Source organism: Pseudorasbora parva, chromosome 5 (assembly GCF_024679245.1).
Source record: "Pseudorasbora parva isolate DD20220531a chromosome 5, ASM2467924v1, whole genome shotgun sequence".
Taxonomy (NCBI): Eukaryota; Metazoa; Chordata; class Actinopteri; order Cypriniformes; family Gobionidae; genus Pseudorasbora; species Pseudorasbora parva.
In genome coordinates this window covers 25,070,126-25,093,643 of record NC_090176.1, presented here as the reverse complement: position 1 = coordinate 25,093,643, position 23,518 = coordinate 25,070,126, and the positions used below count along the sequence as shown (strand labels likewise).

Here is a 23,518-nt window from a genome sequence, read left to right as displayed (position 1 = left end):
ATTATTTAAGATTTATAAGCTTGTTTCCTTACAGGGACCTCAATTTAGGTCCCCAACGGTGACACAAGTCATGAGGTAGTGTGCATTCAAGTAAAAGTCTCCGCTGGGATAGAAAACATGAACACACTCACTCACTCACACACACACACACACTCTCTCTCACACACACACACACACACACACACACACACACACACACACACACACACACACACACACACACACACACACTTTCTCTCTCTCTCTCTCTCTCTCTCTCTCTCTCTCTCTCTCACACACACACACACACACACACACACACACACACACACACACACACACACACACACACACACACACACACACACACACACACACACACACACACACACACAGTGTTTATAGATAAATCACTTATAATGTAGGCTATAGCTAATAAGGAATGTCTATAATCTATGATTATACCAAATGATTCATTGATTAACCATTAAGTTCAGTTGCAGTTCTTTGAAAAAAGGGCACTTTTGATGATCTGTTGTGAGGTTAGTAGCCTACTAAGATTTTTGAAAATGTAACGCATGTGAAAATTGCGCCAAATAATTTTAAAATAAAAAGGCAGCATGCTTCCATTCTGAGCTGAGCTCGCAGCCCTCGGTGCCATGCCCTGCCCTGCTGAGCGTCTCCTGCGTCATGACCCCGCCTTGTTGACTATAACGAGGCGTGTCAGGCTCTAAGGAGGACTATTTAAATGCTTCTACAAGAGATCCGTTGACTGAAGTGTGTGAAGACTTTTGCGCGGTTTTTGCGCTCATCTGGTTTAACGACATGGATTTTTACGATGTAAGTGTTTTTAAGACAAATGTAAAACGCTCTGTAGTCTGATATTTGATTAAATACTTCTTTATCAGGCATGGTCTGTTGTTTATGTTTATCAATGTCTGGTAACCTGCACTTTGGTTGTCACGTTTTGCTATTTAGGTTTTGTGTGGTTTGAACTTTTTTTTTTCGTATTTAAGTTTAAAAATAAATAAATTGTGTTTATAGTATATTTTCATTGGTACTTTTAATGTCAACAACATGTTGCTTATGTGAAATTAATCAATATAATGTTATTTTCTGCAGCACATCATTTTAGACAACAGTTCAGACTCCGGGTCTGGGGATTTTGATGATTATGAACTCTGTGACCTCACGGACAACAATGACTTCCCAAAGATTTTCCTCCCTACCGTTTATGGGATTATATTTGTCCTGGGAATCATTGGCAATGGACTTGTGGTGCTCGTGATGGGCTTCCAAAAGAAGTCGAAGAACATGACAGACAAGTACAGGTTGCACCTCTCCATTGCCGACCTCCTGTTTGTCCTCACGCTTCCCTTTTGGGCTGTGGATGCAGCCAGCGGGTGGTATTTTGGGAGATTTCTGTGCGTCACAGTCAACATGATCTACACTCTGAATTTGTACAGCAGCGTGCTGATCCTGGCATTTATCAGCCTGGATAGATATCTGGCTGTTGTCCGTGCCACAAACAGCCAGACCTTCAGGAAGCTACTTGCAGAAAAGGTGATCTACCTTGGAGTTTGGCTCCCAGCGACCCTGCTCACCGTGCCCGATCTGGTCTTCGCCAAAGTCCACAATACGGGCATGAATACGATCTGCGAGCTCACCTACCCGCAGCAGGGGAACATGGTGTGGAAGGCTTATTTCCGCTTCCAGCACATCATCTTTGGCTTTTTGCTGCCTGGGCTGATCATTCTAACCTGTTACTGTATCATCATCTCAAAACTGTCCAAGAGCTCCAAGGGTCAGGCCCTGAAGAGGAAGGCGCTGAAGACGACCATCATCCTCATCCTCTGCTTCTTCATCTGCTGGTTGCCCTACTGTGCCGGCATCCTGGTGGACACTCTGGTGACGCTGAACGTCATATCTCACAGCTGTTTCCTGGAACAGTGTCTGGAGAAATGGATCTTCTTTACTGAGGCACTGGCATACTTCCACTGCTGTCTCAACCCCATCCTTTATGCTTTCCTGGGAGTCAAGTTCAGTAAATCTGCACGTAACGCTCTGAGCATCAGCAGTAGATCAAGTCACAAGATGTTGACCAAGAAAAGAGGACATATATCATCAGTATCTACTGAGTCCGAGTCATCCAGTGTGCTGTCCAGTTAATGGACATTTTTGTACATAAAACTTTCCGACACGGATGACTAAGCTTGCTTTCTTTTCTTTTTCTTAAAAGAAAAAAAAGGACTACTACACTTTTTGTACATTGTAAACTCTTTATTGTGTTGATAATTGTTATTTTGTAAGACTTTATTTTATTCCTCTACTTAAATTAAACTTTTTAAATGTAAGTCCTTTTTTTCTATTGCAGGACCTAAAGGCAGAGCCTTGACAAAGTCTGTGCTTGCAGAAGTTCTTATCAGTAAATGTTGCATAGTCTTTTGTCTGATTCATAATGCGTAGTGTAAATTATTTGTACATAGTTCATTGTTTGCTTTTGTGTGTGTGTGTGTGTGTGCACTTAGCTTTTCCTGTTTCCCTATAAGCTTTCTGATATTTATTTTAAATGGTAGCTTACACTGTAAAAATGTTTAAAAAGGAGTTGTAATTTAATCATGTCACAATTGTTGCATTTTGACTTTTTTTCATAATAAAAATGACCAGTTTAATGAGGTCTGACATGGTGTTGTCTTGCATCTCTCCAGTGGCACCACACACACACACGCACACACACACACCCCTCTACCTCCCCCCAATCTCTCTGTGGGGGTGGGGTAGAGCTGAAGGTCTGTCAAGTTACCAAAACAAAAGCTCCACCTGACCTCCCGCTAAACAGAATGGCTGAGGAGAGGGTCTGTAATTTTAAGAACATCTGTGTTCTTTAGTGTTTTAAGCAACTGCTGATACAAGACACCCATCAACCTACAAAGGGACAGAATTGGCTTCCCTTTGGGATTTCTTGTTGTATCAGATAACAAGAAAAATAAGTAAATCAGGTAGCTTGAAGATGTAAAGTGTGAAATGATAAAATCTACAATTTTTCACTTTTTTTAATAGTAATAAAAAATACAATTTAAATCTGTGAATCTCACAAAATCTTTCAAAAACATTCTCACAAATTCAAAAGATAAAATAAGGTATAATAATTTTCATGAAGATAACATAATGCACCTGAAAATGCAAGCATCTTAAAAGCTACTTTTTATAAAAAGAATTCCTGTTTGTACATGATGACAAAAACAAAACTTTTGATGTTGTCATCAAATATGAATGGGAAATTTCTCTTTCTTCTTTCTTAAGAGTCACGGTATTACTGTTACTTCTGTTTGAAACCCAGACACGTTTGATCTCTGTTTGCAATGCAAAGATCTCAGTCATTGTTGTGGTCTTTAGCTTGATGAATAATAATCAGGTTATAGCAGCAAATTAGCAGCCCTGATGTACCTATAAACCATTCAGGCAGAACATTGATATTCACAAGGATTGTATTGTAATTACCAAGCTCATGTTTAATACAGTATGTTAAAATTACAATTTCTAAAGAGTCCAATGAGGTGTGAAGTGCCCTGCATCAAGTCTCTAAGGTTTATGGTTATTTTTCACTGTCTGCTCCCACAGTAAGAGGCCAGTAAAAATAGAGCATTCTGTGCTGCATTTTGTTCATTTGGAAATGTCCTGGAATGGTTATGTCATTAGCATGAGAGCTGTTCTCAAAAGCCACGGCACACCATTAACACTCCATTGAGCTCAGCTGGACCATCTCTCCCGTCTCTAAAGTGCCATTTGAAAAGAGACCAACCAAAAGGAGATTCTGGAAATTTGCTGGGAAACCCTATTATCAACTCCACTTAACTTAGAATAACCTCAGCCAAGCACATCACGGGTCAAAAACTCTCAAAACACACTGAGTCTGTTATGATTAATATTTTAAAAGAAAATTATTATGAACAAAATATTATAAAATAACCTTTGACAAATGGTTTGTACACATGAAGGTACTAAAGTATTTTTGTTTTGTTTTTGCTTTTTCAAAGCATCTCAAATATGATCAGAAATGTGATCAACCTTATTTTGTGTATAAAGCTGGGAATGCTCCGAAGGATGATTAGACTGTATTTCCTATTCTTGCCATTAACTTATTATTACATTTACAATGTTTTGGCTGGGAGATCAGGAAGGCAACTTCCTGCATCAGGATATACTGTGATCAATAGCTGCTGAAAGACTTTATAGCCGCCATAACCGTGTCCTCATAATGTAGGGTTTACCGGGGAACAAACACACCTGATTTCCATGTTTTATGGGGATTGTCCATAGACATAATGTAAATTCTATCCCCTACACTAACCCCACACTAAATCTACCAATCACAGAAAACTTTCTGCATGGTTACATTTTCAAAAAACTCACTCTGTATAATTTAAAAGCTTCCTCAGGGGGACCTTGATTTGGTCCCCATGAGTCTCTGTATGCAGGTTGAAGTCCCCACTTATAACTTATTTTGAACTTATAACAACTGGATTGGCTAAATGACACTCATATTTTTGCGTCAAAAGACAGGCTTAAAAGATTGCCAAATGTGAAAATAGCATGGGAAGAAGAGAGAACATGAGAAGAATATTCAATTCGTTGCAAATAAAATTATTTAACAGAAAAGAAAAGGTATATAGGGCCTTTATTATCTCTCCGAAATTACAGGAGTAGGCTAGTTGGGGGTTTGCTCTTGAAAATGTCAATGATTTCATCAAAGTCAGCCGCGTTTCCATTACCCTCCAAATTGCGCAAATTGAAATTGCGAATTGAAAATGTGCCCAATGGAAACGCGGCAATTTAGCAAAAACTCTCATAGAAACAATTCACAATAGCCTACTCTGTCATTTGTAGTTATACAGATAAGTTCAAGACATAATTATAAACTATAAACTGCCTACTTTTATTTGTGGACTCAGGGAACAAATTATTTTGCATGCGCTCACTCCAAACGCTGTCTTCATTTAAAAAAAAAAAAATTGTTTATTAAATGCAAATTTTTTCTTTTCCAAAGCATTTCTAAATTCAGTTTATATCACCAACAAACGAAAAGTCAAGCCAAAATAACGAAAGTGGTAAAAAAAAAAAAAACATAAAAAAAAAAACATGAGTTAGGCTATACCATGCAAATTCAAACATTTCGCGCAGATGACGGTTTCGGTTTGTTCGGAGAGAAGACAAGATGGGGTTCTTTATTAAACTCATAAAAGACAAGAGGATTACAGTAATACTGGATTCTAAACACAGAAATGCCAAATTATCATGAAGACCTTGAAGCAGATCTGACACACACCTCATATCCGTGCCGCTTAAGTAACCTAAGGGGCTTTCCTTTCCATTAATGCTTGGACATTGGACACATCTCCTTCCAATAAAAATAATGGCTAGTGCGGTGGATGGGATATACAAACCTACCAAGTGCCATCATTTTGGAATGACCTATCGCGAGAAGAACATAGTCGCATAAATGCAGCTATGGAAACGCTGTCATTTCGCAATAGTTTTTTTTATCGACATTTAAGAAACATTGCAAATTTTTTTCGCAAATCTGTAATGGAAACGCAGCTACTGAGCTCTCTGTCAAATGTCAACAGACTGAGGGACATAAGGCGAGAAGTAGCCTAAGCATGGTGCTCCTATTTGGTGTTTTAATTCAGTTGACACTGGAAAAGACGCGTTCATGAAGCCTTACACTGTACATGAAGTCATTGGCAGTGTTATCAGAGTTGTTAGGCAGTGTTGTGTCCTGCTGCTCTCCTTTATCTCTTGTTTGGAGCTGACTCCGATACCGTTCGCGCACGTTTAAGGTACATAAACAACGACTGCTGCAACATCCTTTACTGGAAATTAATTTCACGTTCACAAATATCCGATCTTGAACCTCACTGTCTGCTGAACTTGCGCAGAAACATCAAAATAGACACAACTGTTTAAAATTTGTTAAAAACAAAACATTTAGACTAGCCTATTACCACAAATTATGAGCTTTGCCATTCTCAACCATCTTTTGACTAAATTAAAATATATTAAAAGTTTGTATTTTTTTTTAAAGAAAAGTTTTGGATGGGCCTGTTGAAATGGGTGGGCCTAGGCCCGTCAGGCCCACCCATAACGCCTGCGCTTATATATATATATATATATATATATATATATATATATATATATATATATATATATATATATATATATATATATATATATATATATATATATATATAAACACCACTTAGTATGATTTATAAGCTGTTTCCCTCACCAGATATTGCTTTGTGGTGACATTTTGTCCTCATAATGTAAGAGTTAACAGCACGCACGCAAACATACACAATAAACGAAGAATGTAGATTTTTATTTTTATTGTATTTTTATGATGCTTTATTTGGACGAACTAAGGAGCTCTAAAGAGGACAAAACAGTAACTAGGAACCTTTTATGCGGAAGCGTGTTCTACACGGATAAGTGAGGAAGTTGTGAATGTGTAACAGCAAAACACTCCTTCCTTTTTCCACATGTCCAGCGTTCCCAGTGGCTGTCATTTCACATCAACACAACTGAAATTATAATACCCAGTGCTGTTTTTCCCCACTACATTCGAAGTATGACTAAAGAAAATGTACAAGGGTGAGAATCCAATCTCATTGTTTTTTGTCGGATGCTTAATATTTGTGATCAATGCATTTATTAGCTAGCTAGTCTTGCTAGCTGAGTAATAGAGTTGCAGCTCATTGCATCAGCAGTTTAGAGACCTTTAACTATGACAGCTGAATAGGGTCTTTAAATAACAACAGGTGAAGTTAGACAGGACATTAGAAATTCTAGATATTCCTTTTTGCAACAGTGGTGACTTTTAGGTGTGAATTCACACTTAAGTATCTAACGTTAGTCTTAATGACTTAGTTGGGGATATAAATAGAATAATAACTATTCTCCAGTCTTAAGTGTCACATGTTCCGTCAGAAATAGACTGTTTTGCTGCTCAAGAAATATTCTCTCAGAAAACTGTTGTGCTCCTTAATATTTTTGTGGAAACCGTGATTCCTTTTCCGGAATCTTTGATATAGATAACATATAAAGTCCATAAGAACAGCAGCTTTTATTTAAAAAAAGTAATCTACTAACTTTTACTTTGACATAAGATAAATTTGATGCATCCTTGCTGAATAAAGTATATATATATATATATATATATATATATATATATATATATATATATATATATATATTAGGGCTGTAACGATACACCAAACCCACGATTCAGTTCGTATCACGATTTTTGACCCACGGTACGATACAAACCTCGATATGGGGGGGACAAAACAGTTTTATTCTGTACAGTATTCTGTAGCCTATTTTGCCGTCAATACCATATATCTGTATGGTCAATAGGCTACTGCCGACGTTTTCTTTGCGGTACCAATAGGCAATATATATTTAACATGAAGTATAGGGCCTCCTGTACATCAATACCAACAGAAGCGCCGTGTCAGACACGCTTCTGGTGTGCAAAGAAAGAGAAAACACCACGCAGCCGCCCCGCGGATGACACGCAACAGAAACGCCACGCTCACACCACTTTGCCAGCCGGTTGGGGAAGCTTCTTGAAACATTTACGGCAAATTGTGTGGGTCTTGTCAACTACACGATTGCCATCTTTGTTCTCCACCGGGTAGCTGAAATGTTGCCATACTGCTGACTTAAAAGTTGGACCTGGACAGGAAGGATAATTCTGGGAGTTGGAAGGGGTGTGTCGCGATTCTGCCTTCTTAGATCGCGATACAGGTTCGTGGACCTGCGTATTGCGATTTCGATTTCATATCGCATATCGTTACAGCCCTAATATATATATATATATATATATATATATATATCCAATCAAGTTGGAAAATTGAATTTATAAAAAAAAAAAAAAGTTTTGTAACCCAACATGATACACTTTTACCTTTCAGAAAACCAAGTAAAAGTGGCATTTCAATTACAAAGTGAAAGTAAGAACTACAATTTTGACCGCAGAAATGTTTGCAAACTTCAGATGTTCTGATCTTTTCATTTTAATTATTAGATTTGGCAGTTGAAATATTAATGTAGATAATTTCTATAATAATGCTACACAGTTCCCAAAGCAGTGTTACTTGGACAATCCTGTTTATGGTTTAATATATAAACCGCAATTTGATGAGTCATATGATAACAGCTGCTGTGTGGAGGGCATCTAAAACCTCCACCCTTATTTTTATATCCCTGCTTTGCCCCGGGCCTTGTGTTTCTGTGTAAATACATAACCCCAAATCTGGCATAGGCCTTTAATTATCGGCAGCCTTCTCATTCTCTTCTATCTGCCTCAGTGCTTCCAATTTCCTGTGAGCAGAAATTGCAGCGTTGCTTTGGTGGACTGTCATCCGTGAATTCCCTTGAAAAAACTGTTCCATGCTGCTCATACCTTCACTGTGGCCCTTAATGTCCTCCGTGGCATTACGTGCTAATGCATAATGTAGTGGTGGTGGTGGTGGGTTGTTTATTGCCCACTTTGGCACGGCCGAGGCCTCAGTAGAGGCCTGCGGCTGGACCATTTTTGCCTTGTTGGCAGGGGTAGTGCTTGGGAAGACATTCACAGATCTGTTTTGTTTAAACTTCTGCAGAACTGTGTGTGTACAGGCACTTGATCCTGTGTTGCCCGAGGGCTGCCATATGGTCGCCTGCCCGGATTCTGCTGTTTTTGGGGGTCCTTTGTAGATCAGAGTTGGATAAAGAGCAAGACTATTCATAGTTTCTTTGTTTTGTTCTGTTGTATGGAGCAATTAGTGTAATACAACATTCTGTTAAATGTCTGAAGGTGGAGGATAGGCTAGTCTTTCTCATGTTGTTGACCACCTGTTACTCTTGTGGTTTCAGATTAAATGGTCCCTTTCATTGCAATGCCATATTTAACATTCTTAGAGGGAGAACAGAATATAAATTTGGCAAATGAGTGATTTGTAACTGGCGTGTTTATAGTGGTTGGTTGGCCATGAAACCATGTGTTTTATGCAGAGTTAAATGGTAATAGAGATCACAGGGGCATTCCATTTCCTTTGGCCTATGCCCTGTGATCAGTTTACGTATTGTTGAGGTTTCAGTGTAATTGTGTTTGTTTTAAATAACTGTTGTACTGCTTGGTAATCCATCTGTGCCATATTAACTAATGATGGATGGAAGTTTTGGTAATTGTTGGACTCACTTGGTTAATGGACTTGGTCAGCCAAGTGTCTGCACTAACCTAATGACTAATTTAGTGCCAGTAAGGAAACTACAGTATTAAAAAAAAATAGTATCTATTCTCCATTAAGCAGAAATAAGCCAATGGCTGTGTTTTAAAAAAACAAAAAACAAAACAAACATATATATAAATATATATAGTTGATGAAAGCCAAAATCTGAAATGTAAAAAATTTATATTCTGAGTAATGCCTATTATTTTGTAGAGGGGGTCAAAATGACAATTTTCATCTGAGATTTGGAGCCAAATTAGAGGGGTGTACAATTACTTTTGAAAGATTTGAGCAAATATGGGGAAAACACAAGCAGTTCTTTTTGCCATTTTTTAACTGTCACTGTTAGCATAGTGAAACACTAAACAGATTGTAATAATATTCACACCTATTTCTATTTCAAAATAAAATAATGATGCCACCATCTTTCTAAAATCATTTTTACACCCCTCTAATTTGGCTCCAAAAATGAGACTAGTTTTTTTTTTTTTTTAATTTGACCCCTCTCTACAAAAATAGTGGATTACTCAGTAAATACACATCTGTGAAATTTAATATTCTGTCTTTCATCACTATATGTTTGTCTTCTACAGGAAACATATTAACAAAATAAAAATTTGAGCCTGGAACCTCTGGTTGTGTTGACACGGAATGACCTTAATGTAATTTAATAATATTGAATTAAATGGCCAGAAAAAAACAAGATGCTACAGTAATATTTTAAAATATTATTACAATTTAATTGTAATGTTTTCATATTTTATATTTTAAAATGTAATTTATTCCTGTGATGGCAAAGCTGATTTTTCAGCATCATTACTCCAGTCTTCAGTGCCACATGATCCTTCAGAAATCATTCTAATATGCTGATTTAGAAACATTTATTAATATTTTCAGTGTTTAAAACAGTAGTGCTGCTGATAATTTTTTTCTGGAGACCTTGATATGTTTTTTTGTAACATAAACAAAACAGAATAAAAGCGTTCATTTATTTAAAAATATGCATTTGAATAAAATACCCGACACCTAGCAGTACAAAGAGTACTAAAATGAATAACCACATATTACATATTTGCGTATATATATAAATATATTATAATTGTTCAGTACAATCAGATCACCATGGTTCCACCACACAACATCTTTTTGCCCACTATTAGCCATGTTACTTTTTGCAGATGTGATAATTTTTCTTGCCAACATGAATCAAATGCCATTAATCGTTGCTGCTCAGGTAGGCCTACTCCCACCCTAGTCCGTTGTTACAGTATGGGACAGTCATATCGCGTGAGTGATAACGTGTGTTACTGTAGTAGACAGACATCACATTTCCTGTACTGCTATAACTGGACTACCTAGACCACAGGAGCACAAACAAACATCACTGATGAAAGTTTAATTTAGCCTCTGTTGTTTTTTTGGGCACGCTGAAACAATAGATGAAAGACACAGCAATTTAAAAAGTCAGCGGGACACTGTTGGTTGGAATGCTTTTCCCCCCCATATATCAGCAAAGCTTCCCGGAAGGAAGCTAAAAAAGGTAGATGGAGGTTTGACAGAGCTGTTTTTGTTGTTATCCTGTTTCAGAGCCGGCGAGGAGGAGCAACAGGCCCAGTCCAAGAAAGGCCTGAAGAAACAGCAGAAGGAAGCAGAGAAAGCAGCGAAGAAGGCAGAGAAACAGGCCAAGCTGGTGAGGCTTCTGTTGTTTTGCAATTCCTGTCCTGTTGTGTGCTCAAACAGGTGTTTCTGCATACAGAATATTTTAAACTGTCACATCAACCATCTGGATTATTTTGTTTGCTCAACTTATTTCATTTGAAATGAATGAAATTTAGGCTGTGAGGCTGAGTACTGTGTGATCTGGCTTTTTAAAATAATTATATATATATATATATATATATATATATATATATATATATATATATATATATATATATATATATATATATATATATATATATATATATATATATAATATGAAAATTCGTTTTTTTAAAGAATTAAAAAAAAATGTACAGAGGTATTGTAGCAAAACAAATAAACTTTCACAGTAAGCAAAACATAAATAAAACAACATACAGCTCTGGAAAAAATTAAGAGACCACTTAACATGGATTTCTCAATGTTAAGTGGTCTCTTAATTTTATCCAGAGCTGTATAATAATACATACATAAGTATATTAAAACAGTACAAGGCACCAAATAATGCTGATGTTACATTATAGTAATCTTGTCTTAAAGGGATAGTTCACTTTAAAATGAAAATTCTGTCATCCTTTACTCACCCTCAAGTTGTTTCAAACCTGTATGAATTTCTTTCTTCAGCTGAACACAAGGGAAGATATTTTGAAGAATGTAAGTAACCAAACAGTTAACTGGAGCCATCGACTTCCATAGTAGGAAAAAAAAATACTATGGAAGTCAATGATTCCAGTTAACTGTTTGGTTACTTACATTCTTCAAAATATCTTCCCTTGTGTTCAGCTGAAGAACGAAATTCATACAGGTTTGAAACAACTTGAGGGTGAATAAAGGATTAAAGAATTTTCATTTTAAAGTGAACTATCCCTTTAACTAAACAGAGTTCTTTTTTGTCCGCTGGACATTTGTGGAAAGTTTATTTGCTTAAGTCATTGACACTCGAGTACATAAGTTTTATGAAACACAAGCAGAACAAATATTTAAAATCATTCTTATATAGATGAATTGACTGGAATAATTTACACAGAATCCACTACTGCTGTAACTACAACATTTTGTTTTTTAATTTAGAACTTTTAGTTTTAGTGTACGTGTAGAAATAAGTGGTTTGTGATCTTGCAGTGCTTGCCTTTGTACAGAAAAAGCAGCATGTGTTTTATCTTGATGTTAGCCCTTACGGAGGGTCTGTTTTCCCTCTACTGTTGATGTTTTATTGAAATGAGTCCCTCTCTTTGATTCAGGCCGCAGAGCAGCACGAAACTGATGAGGATGTAAGTACCACTCGCTTATCTGGAATATCACATTTCACATTAAAATGTTTTTTTATGCACTCACCTTGTTATTTATAATTTTTTATAATGTTCTGGTCACTTTTTCCCCATGCATTTACAATGAATGGGGACTAGAATTTTTTGTGGGGATGCACCATAAAAGTGGTCCAAATGAGTAATTTATGAAAACATATGAGCTCTTTGTTTGAGGAACATACCAATTTAAACTATTATTCACTGAATATCTTAACATAACCCTCTTAATGTTTTTTTCATGAACAAATTAGTCTTTTGAGTTTGAACTTTTTCAGTTGATCCAGGTCAGAAAAACAGTCTGAAAGATTTGTTCACAAATTAAATTGATCTTGTTCTCACATTCAACTCATTGATGATCCATTATCCAATCACAAGGTCCTCAAATTAGCGGCTTACTGGAGTGGATGATTATCAGCATTCCACTTTAGTAACTGGGGTATAGGGCTCATATGGACTTCTTGAATGGTACTCTGGTACTTTGGTACTTTTGTGACTTTCCTGAAACTTGGTGCTTCAGCAGTACCCATTTAAACATTCTCTTTTGGTGTAACAATGAAGAAAGTAAGTCTGAACTTTTTGTCTGAACTGTCCCTTTAAAATTCATTACCATCCCTGTCTTCTTTTCTCCTATCAGGACTTTGCCAAGGATCGCTATGGGATCTGTCCTATGGTCCAGTCCCAGCAGAAACTGGGTCAGTGTCCTTCTCAGTTTTTAAGTGAAGATTTAGGAGGGCATCTCATTTCCACAGGAGGAAGATAGACAGGTTTCACTTTGCAAAACTTGCCGTAGAATGATAATTAGGAATGTCTTCGAGCTTAAGAGATAATATAAAGCTTTCGGGATCTCCCTGATGTCTCCTTTAGCTCTCCCTGATGTTCCTCCCCTCACTGTCACACATAATAGTCTTGAATAATAGTACAAGATAAATCTTGGATGAGGAGTTAGGGTGACATTACTCCCAACTGTCCGGCTGGGAATTTTTAAGCTCTGCTGCTACAGAACAAAGTCGTCTCCCACCAGCATTGCTCTCGGGCAGAGATAGACGAAGCTTTCATGTGGGTGGATTCTGGATCAGCCAAATGCCCTGAGTACTTTCACTGGGGCTAAGCAAGACCGCCCCATCCCCGCTGCCTCATAATAAAGTCATATCGTGAGTCAGCTAAGCCAGGGTGACTCTGGGTTTGTCAAAACGGAGAAGAATTCACGTGATGGTCACCTTTCAGACTGGGCTTGTTATGTTTCATATTTATTAGCCCTCCTCCCGGTGGCTTTGTAATCCGAGTGTATGTCTTTGTGGGATCTGTGTACAAGGGGGAGTCCTGTCTTCTTTGATGTCTTTTCTCTAAAACTTTCTCTCTCTCTCTCTCTCTCTCTCTCTCTCTCTGTCTGTCCTGGATGGAGGCAGACAGGGCGTTGGTGCGTGTCCAGGACCTGAAACCCGAGAAGGCAGAGCAGCAGATCTGGGTGCGTGCCAGAATTAACACCAGCAGAGCTAAAGGTAAACTCCTCCTCACTATTACACAAGCTCATCTGCTGCTGAAAGTGTTGCTCAATTCATTTCAACACGTGGAAGCTGCTCTTACTAAAGCTCAAGAGTTTCTTATTTGACATTTCGGACATATTATTGCATTAATATAAACTTCAGTTAAAGTCATTGTATGGTCATAAAAAATGGGTTAGTATCATCTGAAACTGTAGAATATAAAGAAAGATATGGAACTGCATTCTACCATACTACAAATACTGTTGCTAGAGTATGCAGCGTTTATACTAGGAAGGTTCAAAAGTCATATAATACCCACATGACGTGGGGTGCACATTTACATTTACATTTACATTTACATTTATGCATTTAGCAGACGCTTTTATCCAAAGCGACTTACAACTCAGGAGAAAAGGAAGCGATCCGTCAAGAAGAGGCAACGAAACACAAAAAGTGCCCTAAATACTAAGATTTGTACACTGCTTAGAGTAGCAAAGACCAGAAAAGGAAAGAAGAAAGGAGAAATAGAGGGGGAATTTTTTTTTTTTTTTTTTTTTTTTTTTTTTTTTTTTTAATGTAAGATTAAGTGCTCATGGAAGAGATGAGTTTTTACCTGTCTTTTGAACGAAGTGAGTGATTCTGTTGTGCGTATGGAGGACGGAAGATCGTTCCACCAACCCGGAACAATGAAAGAAAAAGTTCGAGAGAGGGATTTCATGCCTCTCTGTGATGGTACCACAAGCCTTCGCTCATTAGCTGAGCGAAGGCTTCTGGTGGGTGTGTAGACGCGTAGGAGTGAGTCGAAGTATGCGGGTGCTGCGCTTGTGGAAGATCCATAAGCAAGAGTCAGGGCTTTGAATTTGATCCGGGCAGCGAGTGGTAGCCAATGCAGAGAGATGAATAGAGGTGTGACATGAGCCCTTTTGGGCTCATTGAATACAAGACGTGCTGCAGCGTTCTGGATCATTTGCAACGGTTTGATTGCACAAGATGGAAGTCCAGCCAGAAGCGCGTTGCAATAGTCAAGTCTAGAAATGACCAGGGCTTGGACAAGAAGCTGTGTTGCATGCTCCGTAAGGAACGGTCTGATTTTCCTGATATTGTGCAATGCAAACCTGCATGACCGAGCCGTCTTCGAGATGTGGTCTTTGAAGGACAGCTGGTCATCAAAGATTACTCCAAGATTTCTGACCGACCCCGAAGGAGTAATCAGAGATGAACCTAGCTGGATGGTAAAATCGTGTTGTATGGAGGGGTTAGCAGGGAAAACAAGCAGCTCAGTCTTTGCTAGATTGAGCTGCAGGTGATGTTTTTTCATCCATGCCGAGATGTCCGCCAGACAGTTTGAGATTCGTGCAGCTACTGTGGGATCATCTGGTTGAAATGAGAGGTAGAGCTGTGTGTCATCAGCATAGCAATGATAAGAGAGACCATGTGCCTGAATGATGGGTCCCAGTGATGTAGTGTAAATGGAGAAGAGGAGAGGTCCAAGCACTGAGCCCTGAGGAACCCCCGTGGTCAGTTGATGTGTTTTGGATACCTCTCCTCTCCAGGCAACCTTAAAAGACCTACCTGTGAGATAGGACTCAAACCAGTGGAGTGGAGTCCCTGTGATGCCCAGTGATGAGAGGGTGGACAGAAGAATCTGATGATTCACAGTGTCAAAGGCAGCAGACAGATCAAGGAGGATGAGGACTGATGATTTGGATGCAGCTTTAGCCAGCCGCAGGGCTTCAGTAACTGACAGTAATGCCGTCTCAGTAGAGTGGCCCTTTTTGAAGCCTGACTGGTTTACGTCCAGTTGATTAGACTGTGAGAGGAAAGATGAGACCTGGTTGAACACAACTCTTTCAAGTGTTTTCGCAATGAATGGTAGGAGAGAAACAGGTCTGTAGTTCTCTACAAGTGATGTGTCTAATGTGGGTTTTTTAAGCAGTGGGGTTACCCGAGCCTGCTTGAATGTGGTGGGGAAGATGCCGGTGGAGAGAGATGTGTTGATGATGTGTGTGAGTGCTGGTAAGAGTGTAGGGGAGATGGCTTGTAGGAGATGTGAGGGGATGGGATCTAGAGGGCAGGTAGTGGGATGGCTGGAGAGGAGAAGCTTAGATACTTCGTCCTCAGTGAGTGTAGAGAAGGAGGAGAGAAGATGTTTGGCTGTGGAAGTGGCTGATTCAAAAGTGTGTCTGTGTGGAGGTGTGAACTGACTGCTGATGAGTGTGGTTTTGTTTGTGAAAAAATGGGCAAGATCGTCTGCAGAAAGAGAGGTGGTGGGAGGTGGTGGAGGGGGACAGAGGAGAGAGGTGAAAGTTCTGAAAAGTGTGCGTGAGTCTGAGGTGGTGTTGATTTTGTTGTGGAAATATGCGGATTTAGCTGTATGGACGTCCTGTGAGAAGGAAATGAGCAGAGATTGGTACTTACTCAGGTCAGATGGGTGGTTTGATTTGCGCCATTTTCTCTCTGCTGCCCTAAGTTTGGTCCGGTGTTCACGAAGAACATCCGATAACCAAGGGTTAGAGGGAGTAGCGCGAGCTGGCCTAGAAGACAGAGGGCAGATAGTATCTAGACAAGTGGTTAAAGTGGAACATAAAGTGTCTGTTGCAGCGTTGACATCCATAGAGGAGAATTGTGTGGGTGACGGAAGAGAGGATGATACAACGGAGGAGAGGTGAGAGGGAGAAAGAGAACGCAGGTTTCGTCTGAAACTAACTGGTAGAGGAGGTGGAAGCATAAGAGTAGTGAGATGTAGATTAAATGTGATGAGGTAGTGATCCGAGAAGTGTAAGGGTTTGACCAAAGTGTTTTCTGTAGTGCAGTTGCGTATGTAGATGAGGTCAAGTTGGTTGCCAGATTTGTGTGTGTGTGAGGTAGTAAGAAGTTTGAGATCGAATGAGGATAGAAGGGAGTGAAAATCTGTAGCATACGGTTTGTCCAGGTGGATGTTGAAATCACCAAGGATTACAAGTGGGCTGCCATCCTCAGGGAATGAGGACAGCAGCACATCTAGTTCCTCAACAAATGTGCCCAATTGACCTGGAGGGCGATAAATGACTACAAGATGGATTTTAGCAGGAGCTGTAACTGTAATAGCATGGTATTCAAATGAGATGTTATTACAGAGAGAGGTGTGGGTTGAGTATTTCCAATTGTTTGTGATAAGAAAACCTGTACCTCCACCTCTGCCAGTGTGGCGAGGGGTGTGTGAGAAGGAGAAATTGTTAGAGAGAGCAGCAGGTGTTGCTGAGTCTTCTGGACGGATCCAGGTCTCAGTCAAGGCCAAGATATTCAGATTGGAATGAGTGGCGAAGGCTGGAATGAAGTCAGCTTTGTTTACAGCTGACTGACAATTCCATAGACCCAGAGAAAAGGAGGGAGGGATATTAGTAGAGGAAGGAATAAGACGCAGATTAGCAGTGTTGCGCTGCCGTCTGCGTCTGATAGTGGAGCGAGGGGTAGAAATAGTGGGTATGTATTGAAAGCACATTGTGAGAAGAGAGAGAGAAGGAGAAAGAGGATAGAGAAATAAATAAATACTTAAGTGCGTTCTCGGTGTTCGTTCTACGGTGGAGTCGATCGTAGGTCGAGTCGAAAACGAATGTCTTTACACTTGTCGGTCTTCACACGAGGCGGCTGAACACGAGGGCTGAACGCTCCCGCTGACGCTACCGCGACAGCGCTGACACGCTTATTAAATACACACTGATCACTGCTTGAGGGATAGCAGGTGTGGACGCTTTTATAATTATCCCTATATATTATTTACATATATAGAAAAATTCTGTGGGGCGAAATACAGTCATCTGAACAGGAATCCACCTGATATGGAATTTAAGATGAGGCAAATAATTTCTTCACATGGATTTTGCATTGAATTAAATTTTGAAATTAAATTTAAACAGGCAAGATCCCAAGACCACTATAAAACTGCTAAGTCTGGAAATGACCTAATTTCTGAGTAAGTGGTTCACCATCCATCTCTTCACTATCGGTAATGGACAATGAACTTTCTTTGCCCACCAAAATTTTGTTAACATGACAGCACGTTTCTTCATTTACCAAAATATGAATGTGAATACATTTTCTCAGAATGCACTCAACTTTCAATTCTTATTGTGATGAATGAACAGGAAGTATTATCAACCACTATTATGATCTCTGTATTGATTCATTTTTTTTATCAGACTGCCAAAAATTAAGGTATTGCACTGCATTCTGCACTGTATACACTGCGAAGAGCACTCTACATTTCATGTGCTGGTCATATAGTTAGAATATCATCTAAAAGTTGATTTATTTCACTAATTCCATTCAAAAACTGAAACTTATATAGTATATACATTCATTACACACTGACTGATATATTTCAAATGTTTATTTCTTTTAATTTTGATGATTATAACTGACAACTAAGGAAATTACAAAAAATCAGTATCTTAGAAAATTAGAACATTTCTTACGACTAATACAAAGAAAGAATTTTTAGAAATCTTGGCCAACTGAAAAGTGTGAACATGAAAAGTATGAGCATGTACAGCACTCAATACTTAGTTTGGGCTCCTTTTGCCTGAATTACTGCAGCAATGCAGTGTCGATCAATGAGTCGATCAGTCTGTGGCACTGCTCAGGTGAAATGAGAGCCCAGGTTGTTCTGATAGTGGCCTTCAGATCTTCTGCATTGTTTGGTCTGGCATGTTGCATATTTCTCTTCACAGTATCTGATAGATTTTCTATGGGATTAAGGTCAGGCAAGTTTGCTGGCCAATTTAGAATAGGGATACCATGGTCCTTAAACTAGGTTCTGGTTGCTTTGGCACTCAGCAGCAGTCCAGTCCTTTTCGTCTTTAGCCCAGGCGACACACTTCTGAAGCTGTCTGTTGTTCAAGAGTAGCTTGACACAAGGAATGCGACCGCTGAAACCCATGTCTTGCATACGCCTGTGCGTAGTGGTTCTTGAAGCACTGACTCCAGCTGCAGTCCACTCTTTGTGAGTCTCCCCCACATTTTTGAATTTGGTTTTGTTTTACAATCCTCTCCAGGGTGCGGTTATCCCTACTGCTTGTATACTTTTTCTACCACATCTTTCCTTCCCTTGCTTTTCTATTAATGTGCTTGGACAATGACAATGTTTTCAATGTTTTGTTAATTAGCTGATTAGAGTGTGGCACCAGGTGTCTTCAATATTGAACCTTTTCACAATATTCCAATTTTCTGAGATACTGAATTTGGGATGGTCCTTAGTTGTCAGTTATAATCATCAAAATCAAAAGAAATAAACATTTGAAATATATCAGTCTGTTTGTAATGAATGAATATAATATACAAGTTTCACTTTTTGAATGGAATTAGTGAAATAAATCAACTTTTTGATGATATTCGAATTATATGACCAGCACATGTATATTACATACAAGAGCACACTACATTAAATTACACACAAGAGCACAGTAAATTGGCTTATGCCACAGTGGAGTGCACCCAGAATGTCCTTACACTTTGAGTGGCTGTTATAAACATGTCTTCCCAATTATTTGATCTGACCACAATAAGTTTAGTTAGCTTAGTTAGCAATAAGTTTAGTTAGCAATAAGTTTAGTTAGCAATAAGTTTAGTTAGCAATAAGTTTAGTTAGCTTTAACCCAAAGTTGAATTAAAAAAGACATGTATTTTTAATATATAAAAGTGATAACTGGATTCTACTTGCTTAACAAAGTTTAAAAAAAACGAATTTTAGAAATTTAAAATGATAATTTCCTGATAATTTACTCACCCCCATGTCGTCCAAGTTGGTCATGTCTTTCTACAGTTGAAAAGAAATGTAAGGTTTTGAGGAAAACATTCCAAGATTTTTCTCCACATAGTTGACTTCAAGGGGGTACAGTGGTCCAAGTTGCAGTTTCAATGCAGCGTCAAAGGACTCTACAAGATTCCAGCCAAGGAATAAGGCTCTTATCTAGTGAAATGATTGGTCATTTAAAAAAACAAAACAAATGTATATACATTTTAACCACAAATGCTCAACTAGCATTCTCTGCGATGCGCCATGCTTTACGTAGCCGCTTTGGAAAGGTCACGCATGACGTAGGCAGAGAAGTACCGACCTTGTTTACAAAGCTAGTGTGCAAAGACTAAGTCAAATGTCCTTTACAAAATAAAAAAATAAAAAGTTAACCAACTATGTCGGACTATTTTGAAGTTGGAGTTTTTCACCCTACCCTACCTTTTTCAACATCACATTTTTAGAAACGTTTGGCTAGATAAAACCCTTATTCCTCGGCTGGGATTATGTAGAGCCCCTTTGAAGCTGCATTGAAACTGCAATTTGGACCTTCAACCCATGAAGTCTAGCCTGACAAGCCAGACCCACATCAAGATGTTTGGTCTGGAAACTCACCATTGACAGCTCAATCCGAGGGGCGGGATAAATGGTTGTCTTTCAAACTCCCTCTCCACGCGATAGGATAGCGCTACACCAACCAGAGCAACGAAGGTGAAGCAGAGCTTGTTGACAGATTAAACATTCGCCATATCCGGTCAGCAAAACCGTTCTTTTCTCAGAGAAAAGCTCAACTCCAAGTCTTCCAGATTCGTGGTCAAAGCTGATTCGAAAGACCGCCGCCGTTCGCCAGTTTCTGTGTTTACTAGAAGCACGCAAACGCAACTCGGCCGTCGTCATTATGGCCCCGCCCACCGACTCTATACACGATGTGATTGGCCCGGCAAGAGTTTGGCGTTTACAGCTCAGAAGGGTATTGAGAGTTGCTAGACGCCACTCGTGGGCAGATTGGATTTGCTGCCGCCAGGGTGCATCTAGATTTCTAGGCTACGTGAAGTCCACTATATTGAGAAAAATCCTGGAATGTTTTCCTCAAATAACCTTCATTTCTTTTTGACTGAAGTAAGACAGACAAAACTTCAGTTAAATTTATATTCTGACGTGAATTACTCTTTTAAATTAACATGCAACGGTCATAGCATACTACAGTTTGAAAAATGTATTGTTGCATACTTCATACTGTTTTTGTAGTATACTTTGTATGTGTAATGCACAGAATGCAGTAAGCTGTATGTCAGTATTTAACTTCAAATGTAGACTTATTTTCTTATGTTCCTCAATGCATGTACCGTAATGCACATTTGCAAAAGTAATAGTCATGACAAAAATATTTTTTTCTAGGTTTCCAGTCCTGTAATTTACCACACGCGTGATTAATGCGGGTGATGAGGACCATGGGGGATATGGGTGCCCTCAACATGTGCCTTATCATTGCCACATTTTTATTTGGATGAATTGTAATGTTGACGAAGGCTGATGAAAATAGTGGCCACTTTCACTACAAAACTGACATGCTTTCAGTGGTTGTGTTTTGTTAATAATAAATGACATTTATAGAAACTGTTCAGGAAGCTTGAATCCTCAGCTTAAGTGAAACTTTGTGGGTTCCCCTGTCTCTCCCACTCCCACACAATCAAAGTCTAAGTGATCTGCGTGTAAATGCCTGGTTTAAGAGTGCAGTAATGAATAAACCATGTACTATGGCTATATCATTAACTTTTCCTTCCAGGACAACTTCCATGTCAAGAATCCTTTAACCTCCAGCTTCCCTTCTGTCAGTGCACTCTGGCCTGAAGGATGTTCTTTATCACAACAACATCCTGGTTTGCTCTGGGATGAAGGGTTTGTTTTTTAAGTGTCTGTCAGTCTCTGAACACTGAGGGGGACTTCAAAGAGTCTGGGTGGTCTCTGATCTTGACCTGGTCCGTGTCAAGTTTACACAAATCAGAGTTTGTTCACTCTCAAGGTGTCTGATTAGCAATTTGGTGACAAGTCAGAAGTACGTACATTGTGTATTTCAAAGAGACATCCAGGCTGTTGATAGCTGATTAGTGCCAGTGCATTTGGTACTTTTGTTTAACTCTTCTGATTATGATTAGTGTTGAACCGAACTGCTCTACAATCTCAGGCCCAAATCTGTTTGTTATAAGGGTCTTTGACGGTCTAAATAGGAAATATTCTCAAGTATTTGGTTCATATTTATTGTTGATACAATCATTCTTGTAATTCTGGTTTTGTAATCGGAAACCATATGCTAACCACGAACGTGTTTGAAACTGCATTTGCAAAGCTTATTTTAATTTGATGCACTCATGCAAGAGTAAGATCCCTTTAGAGACTGGATTGTGAAAATGGGAACATTATTACCATGATGATAATAGATGTGGTGTTATTATTGCTCATACTTTGAAGAATCCCCTAACATTGTGTTTGTGTGATGTAGTAGGTTACCACTCAAATATTTGAGGCCTGTCAAGGTTTTCATGCTCACCAAGGCTGCATTTATTTGATTAAAAATAAACTAAAAGAGTAATAGTATGAAATATTATGTCAATTTAAAATGTAATTTATTCCTGTGATGGCAAAGCTGTATTTTTAGTATCATTACTCCAGTCTTCAATGTCACATGATCTTTCAGAAATCATTCTGACATGCTGAATTGGAGCTCAGAAACATTTATTATTATTATCAATATTGAAAACAGTTGAGCTGCTTAATATTTTTGCGTAAACTGATACTTTTTTTCAGGATTCATTGATGAATAGAAAGTTTGTTTGAACAGCATTTATTTGTATAGTCAGCATTAATGTGTAATGCTGAATAAAAGTATTAATTTCTTTAAAAACAACACCAACACCAACATTTGAATCATAGTACCATCCTGGTTTTAATGTACAATGTTGAGGTGTGTTAACTGACAGGTTGTTTTTCCTCTAGGAAAACAGTGTTTCTTGGTCCTGCGTCACCAGCAGTTTACCGTGCAGGCCCTGATCGCCGTGGGAGATCGCGCGAGCAAGCAGATGGTCAAGTTTGCAGCTAAGTGAGTAGGCTATGTTTCCTGTCAAACAATGGTGGGAAAAGTGAAGTCCTGGCGACTCATTCCAGTTGACCATGTTAAGTGGCGATCGATAAAGTTTCACTTCAGAACAAAAGGTCCATTTTTGCAGTCGGAAACAGCTTTCCCTCAACACCGAAATGGGTCGTTCCCTTTAAAACAACAAACAGTAGATACATCAGAGAGACAGGGATCTACTTAAACGTCTGGCCTGAATGAATGACTCTGGGTTTGGGGTCAAATAGAGGGTTGTGGGACAATAGAACCAACATTCAGTCACAAATACAACACACAATGTAGCACTTGAGGTGCCATTTAGTTTCTTATTTATTATCGATTCAGTCTGGATGTATGGAAATGTTTCATCAGATTCATCCGTTTTAATGCCTTTATTATGGTAGACAAGTCACTTTGTTTCCAAGACAACTTCCGGTCTTTTAAGAGGGTCCGAGGGTTTGTTGGTTGACCTTATTAACATCCTCTGCTCATGTAGTATTGAATGGAAGCTAAATTCTATTCACTTTATCAGTCATGAATTAGGAAGGGTGTTGTGGTCTGGGGAGTTACTTTCCAGTTCCTTACACTGCTGATCTTGTTTCCCATTGCTTACATTTTATTGTAAATGTTCTTGACTCAAAGGGTCCTGGTTGATATCTCTGCACTTGGTTATTTCTTATCTAACTGGAAGATTTTACCTCAGCAGAAATCTTAGATGAGAATTTCCCCACATCGCATATCACTTGGGCAGATTTTGTGTTTGTTAGAGAAACTTCCTCTCTTTGTATTACGCAAATGTTATTGGAGTAACATAACAGTTAAGTTGGAGAGTGTCAGTTAGGGGATGTTAATGAAATAATCTAGTTGCCACATGAAATGCCATTTTT

General features: G+C 38.8%; 2 protein-coding genes across 2 annotated transcripts in view; both read left to right on the top strand.

Moving 5' to 3' along the window:
* The first annotated feature begins 707 nt into the window (after positions 1 to 707).
* cxcr4b (chemokine (C-X-C motif), receptor 4b) lies at positions 708 to 2,632 on the top strand. The gene is made up of 2 exons (XM_067444978.1): positions 708 to 819; positions 1,102 to 2,632. Exons 1-2 carry the CDS (start codon positions 805 to 807, stop codon positions 2,146 to 2,148), a joined length of 1,062 nt encoding a protein of 353 aa, XP_067301079.1. The 5' UTR covers positions 708 to 804; the 3' UTR covers positions 2,149 to 2,632.
* A 3,845-nt stretch (positions 2,633 to 6,477) lies between these two features.
* dars1 (aspartyl-tRNA synthetase 1) overlaps positions 6,478 to 23,518 on the top strand; it is a 48,985-nt gene continuing 31,944 nt past the window's right edge. The window contains exons 1-6 of the mRNA XM_067443586.1: positions 6,478 to 6,633; positions 10,845 to 10,947; positions 12,200 to 12,229; positions 12,900 to 12,957; positions 13,672 to 13,764; positions 22,517 to 22,619. Of these exons, the coding sequence (XP_067299687.1) occupies positions 6,611 to 6,633; positions 10,845 to 10,947; positions 12,200 to 12,229; positions 12,900 to 12,957; positions 13,672 to 13,764; positions 22,517 to 22,619 (410 nt within the window). The 5' untranslated portion in view covers positions 6,478 to 6,610. The remainder of the gene's footprint in view (positions 6,634 to 10,844; positions 10,948 to 12,199; positions 12,230 to 12,899; positions 12,958 to 13,671; positions 13,765 to 22,516; positions 22,620 to 23,518) is intronic.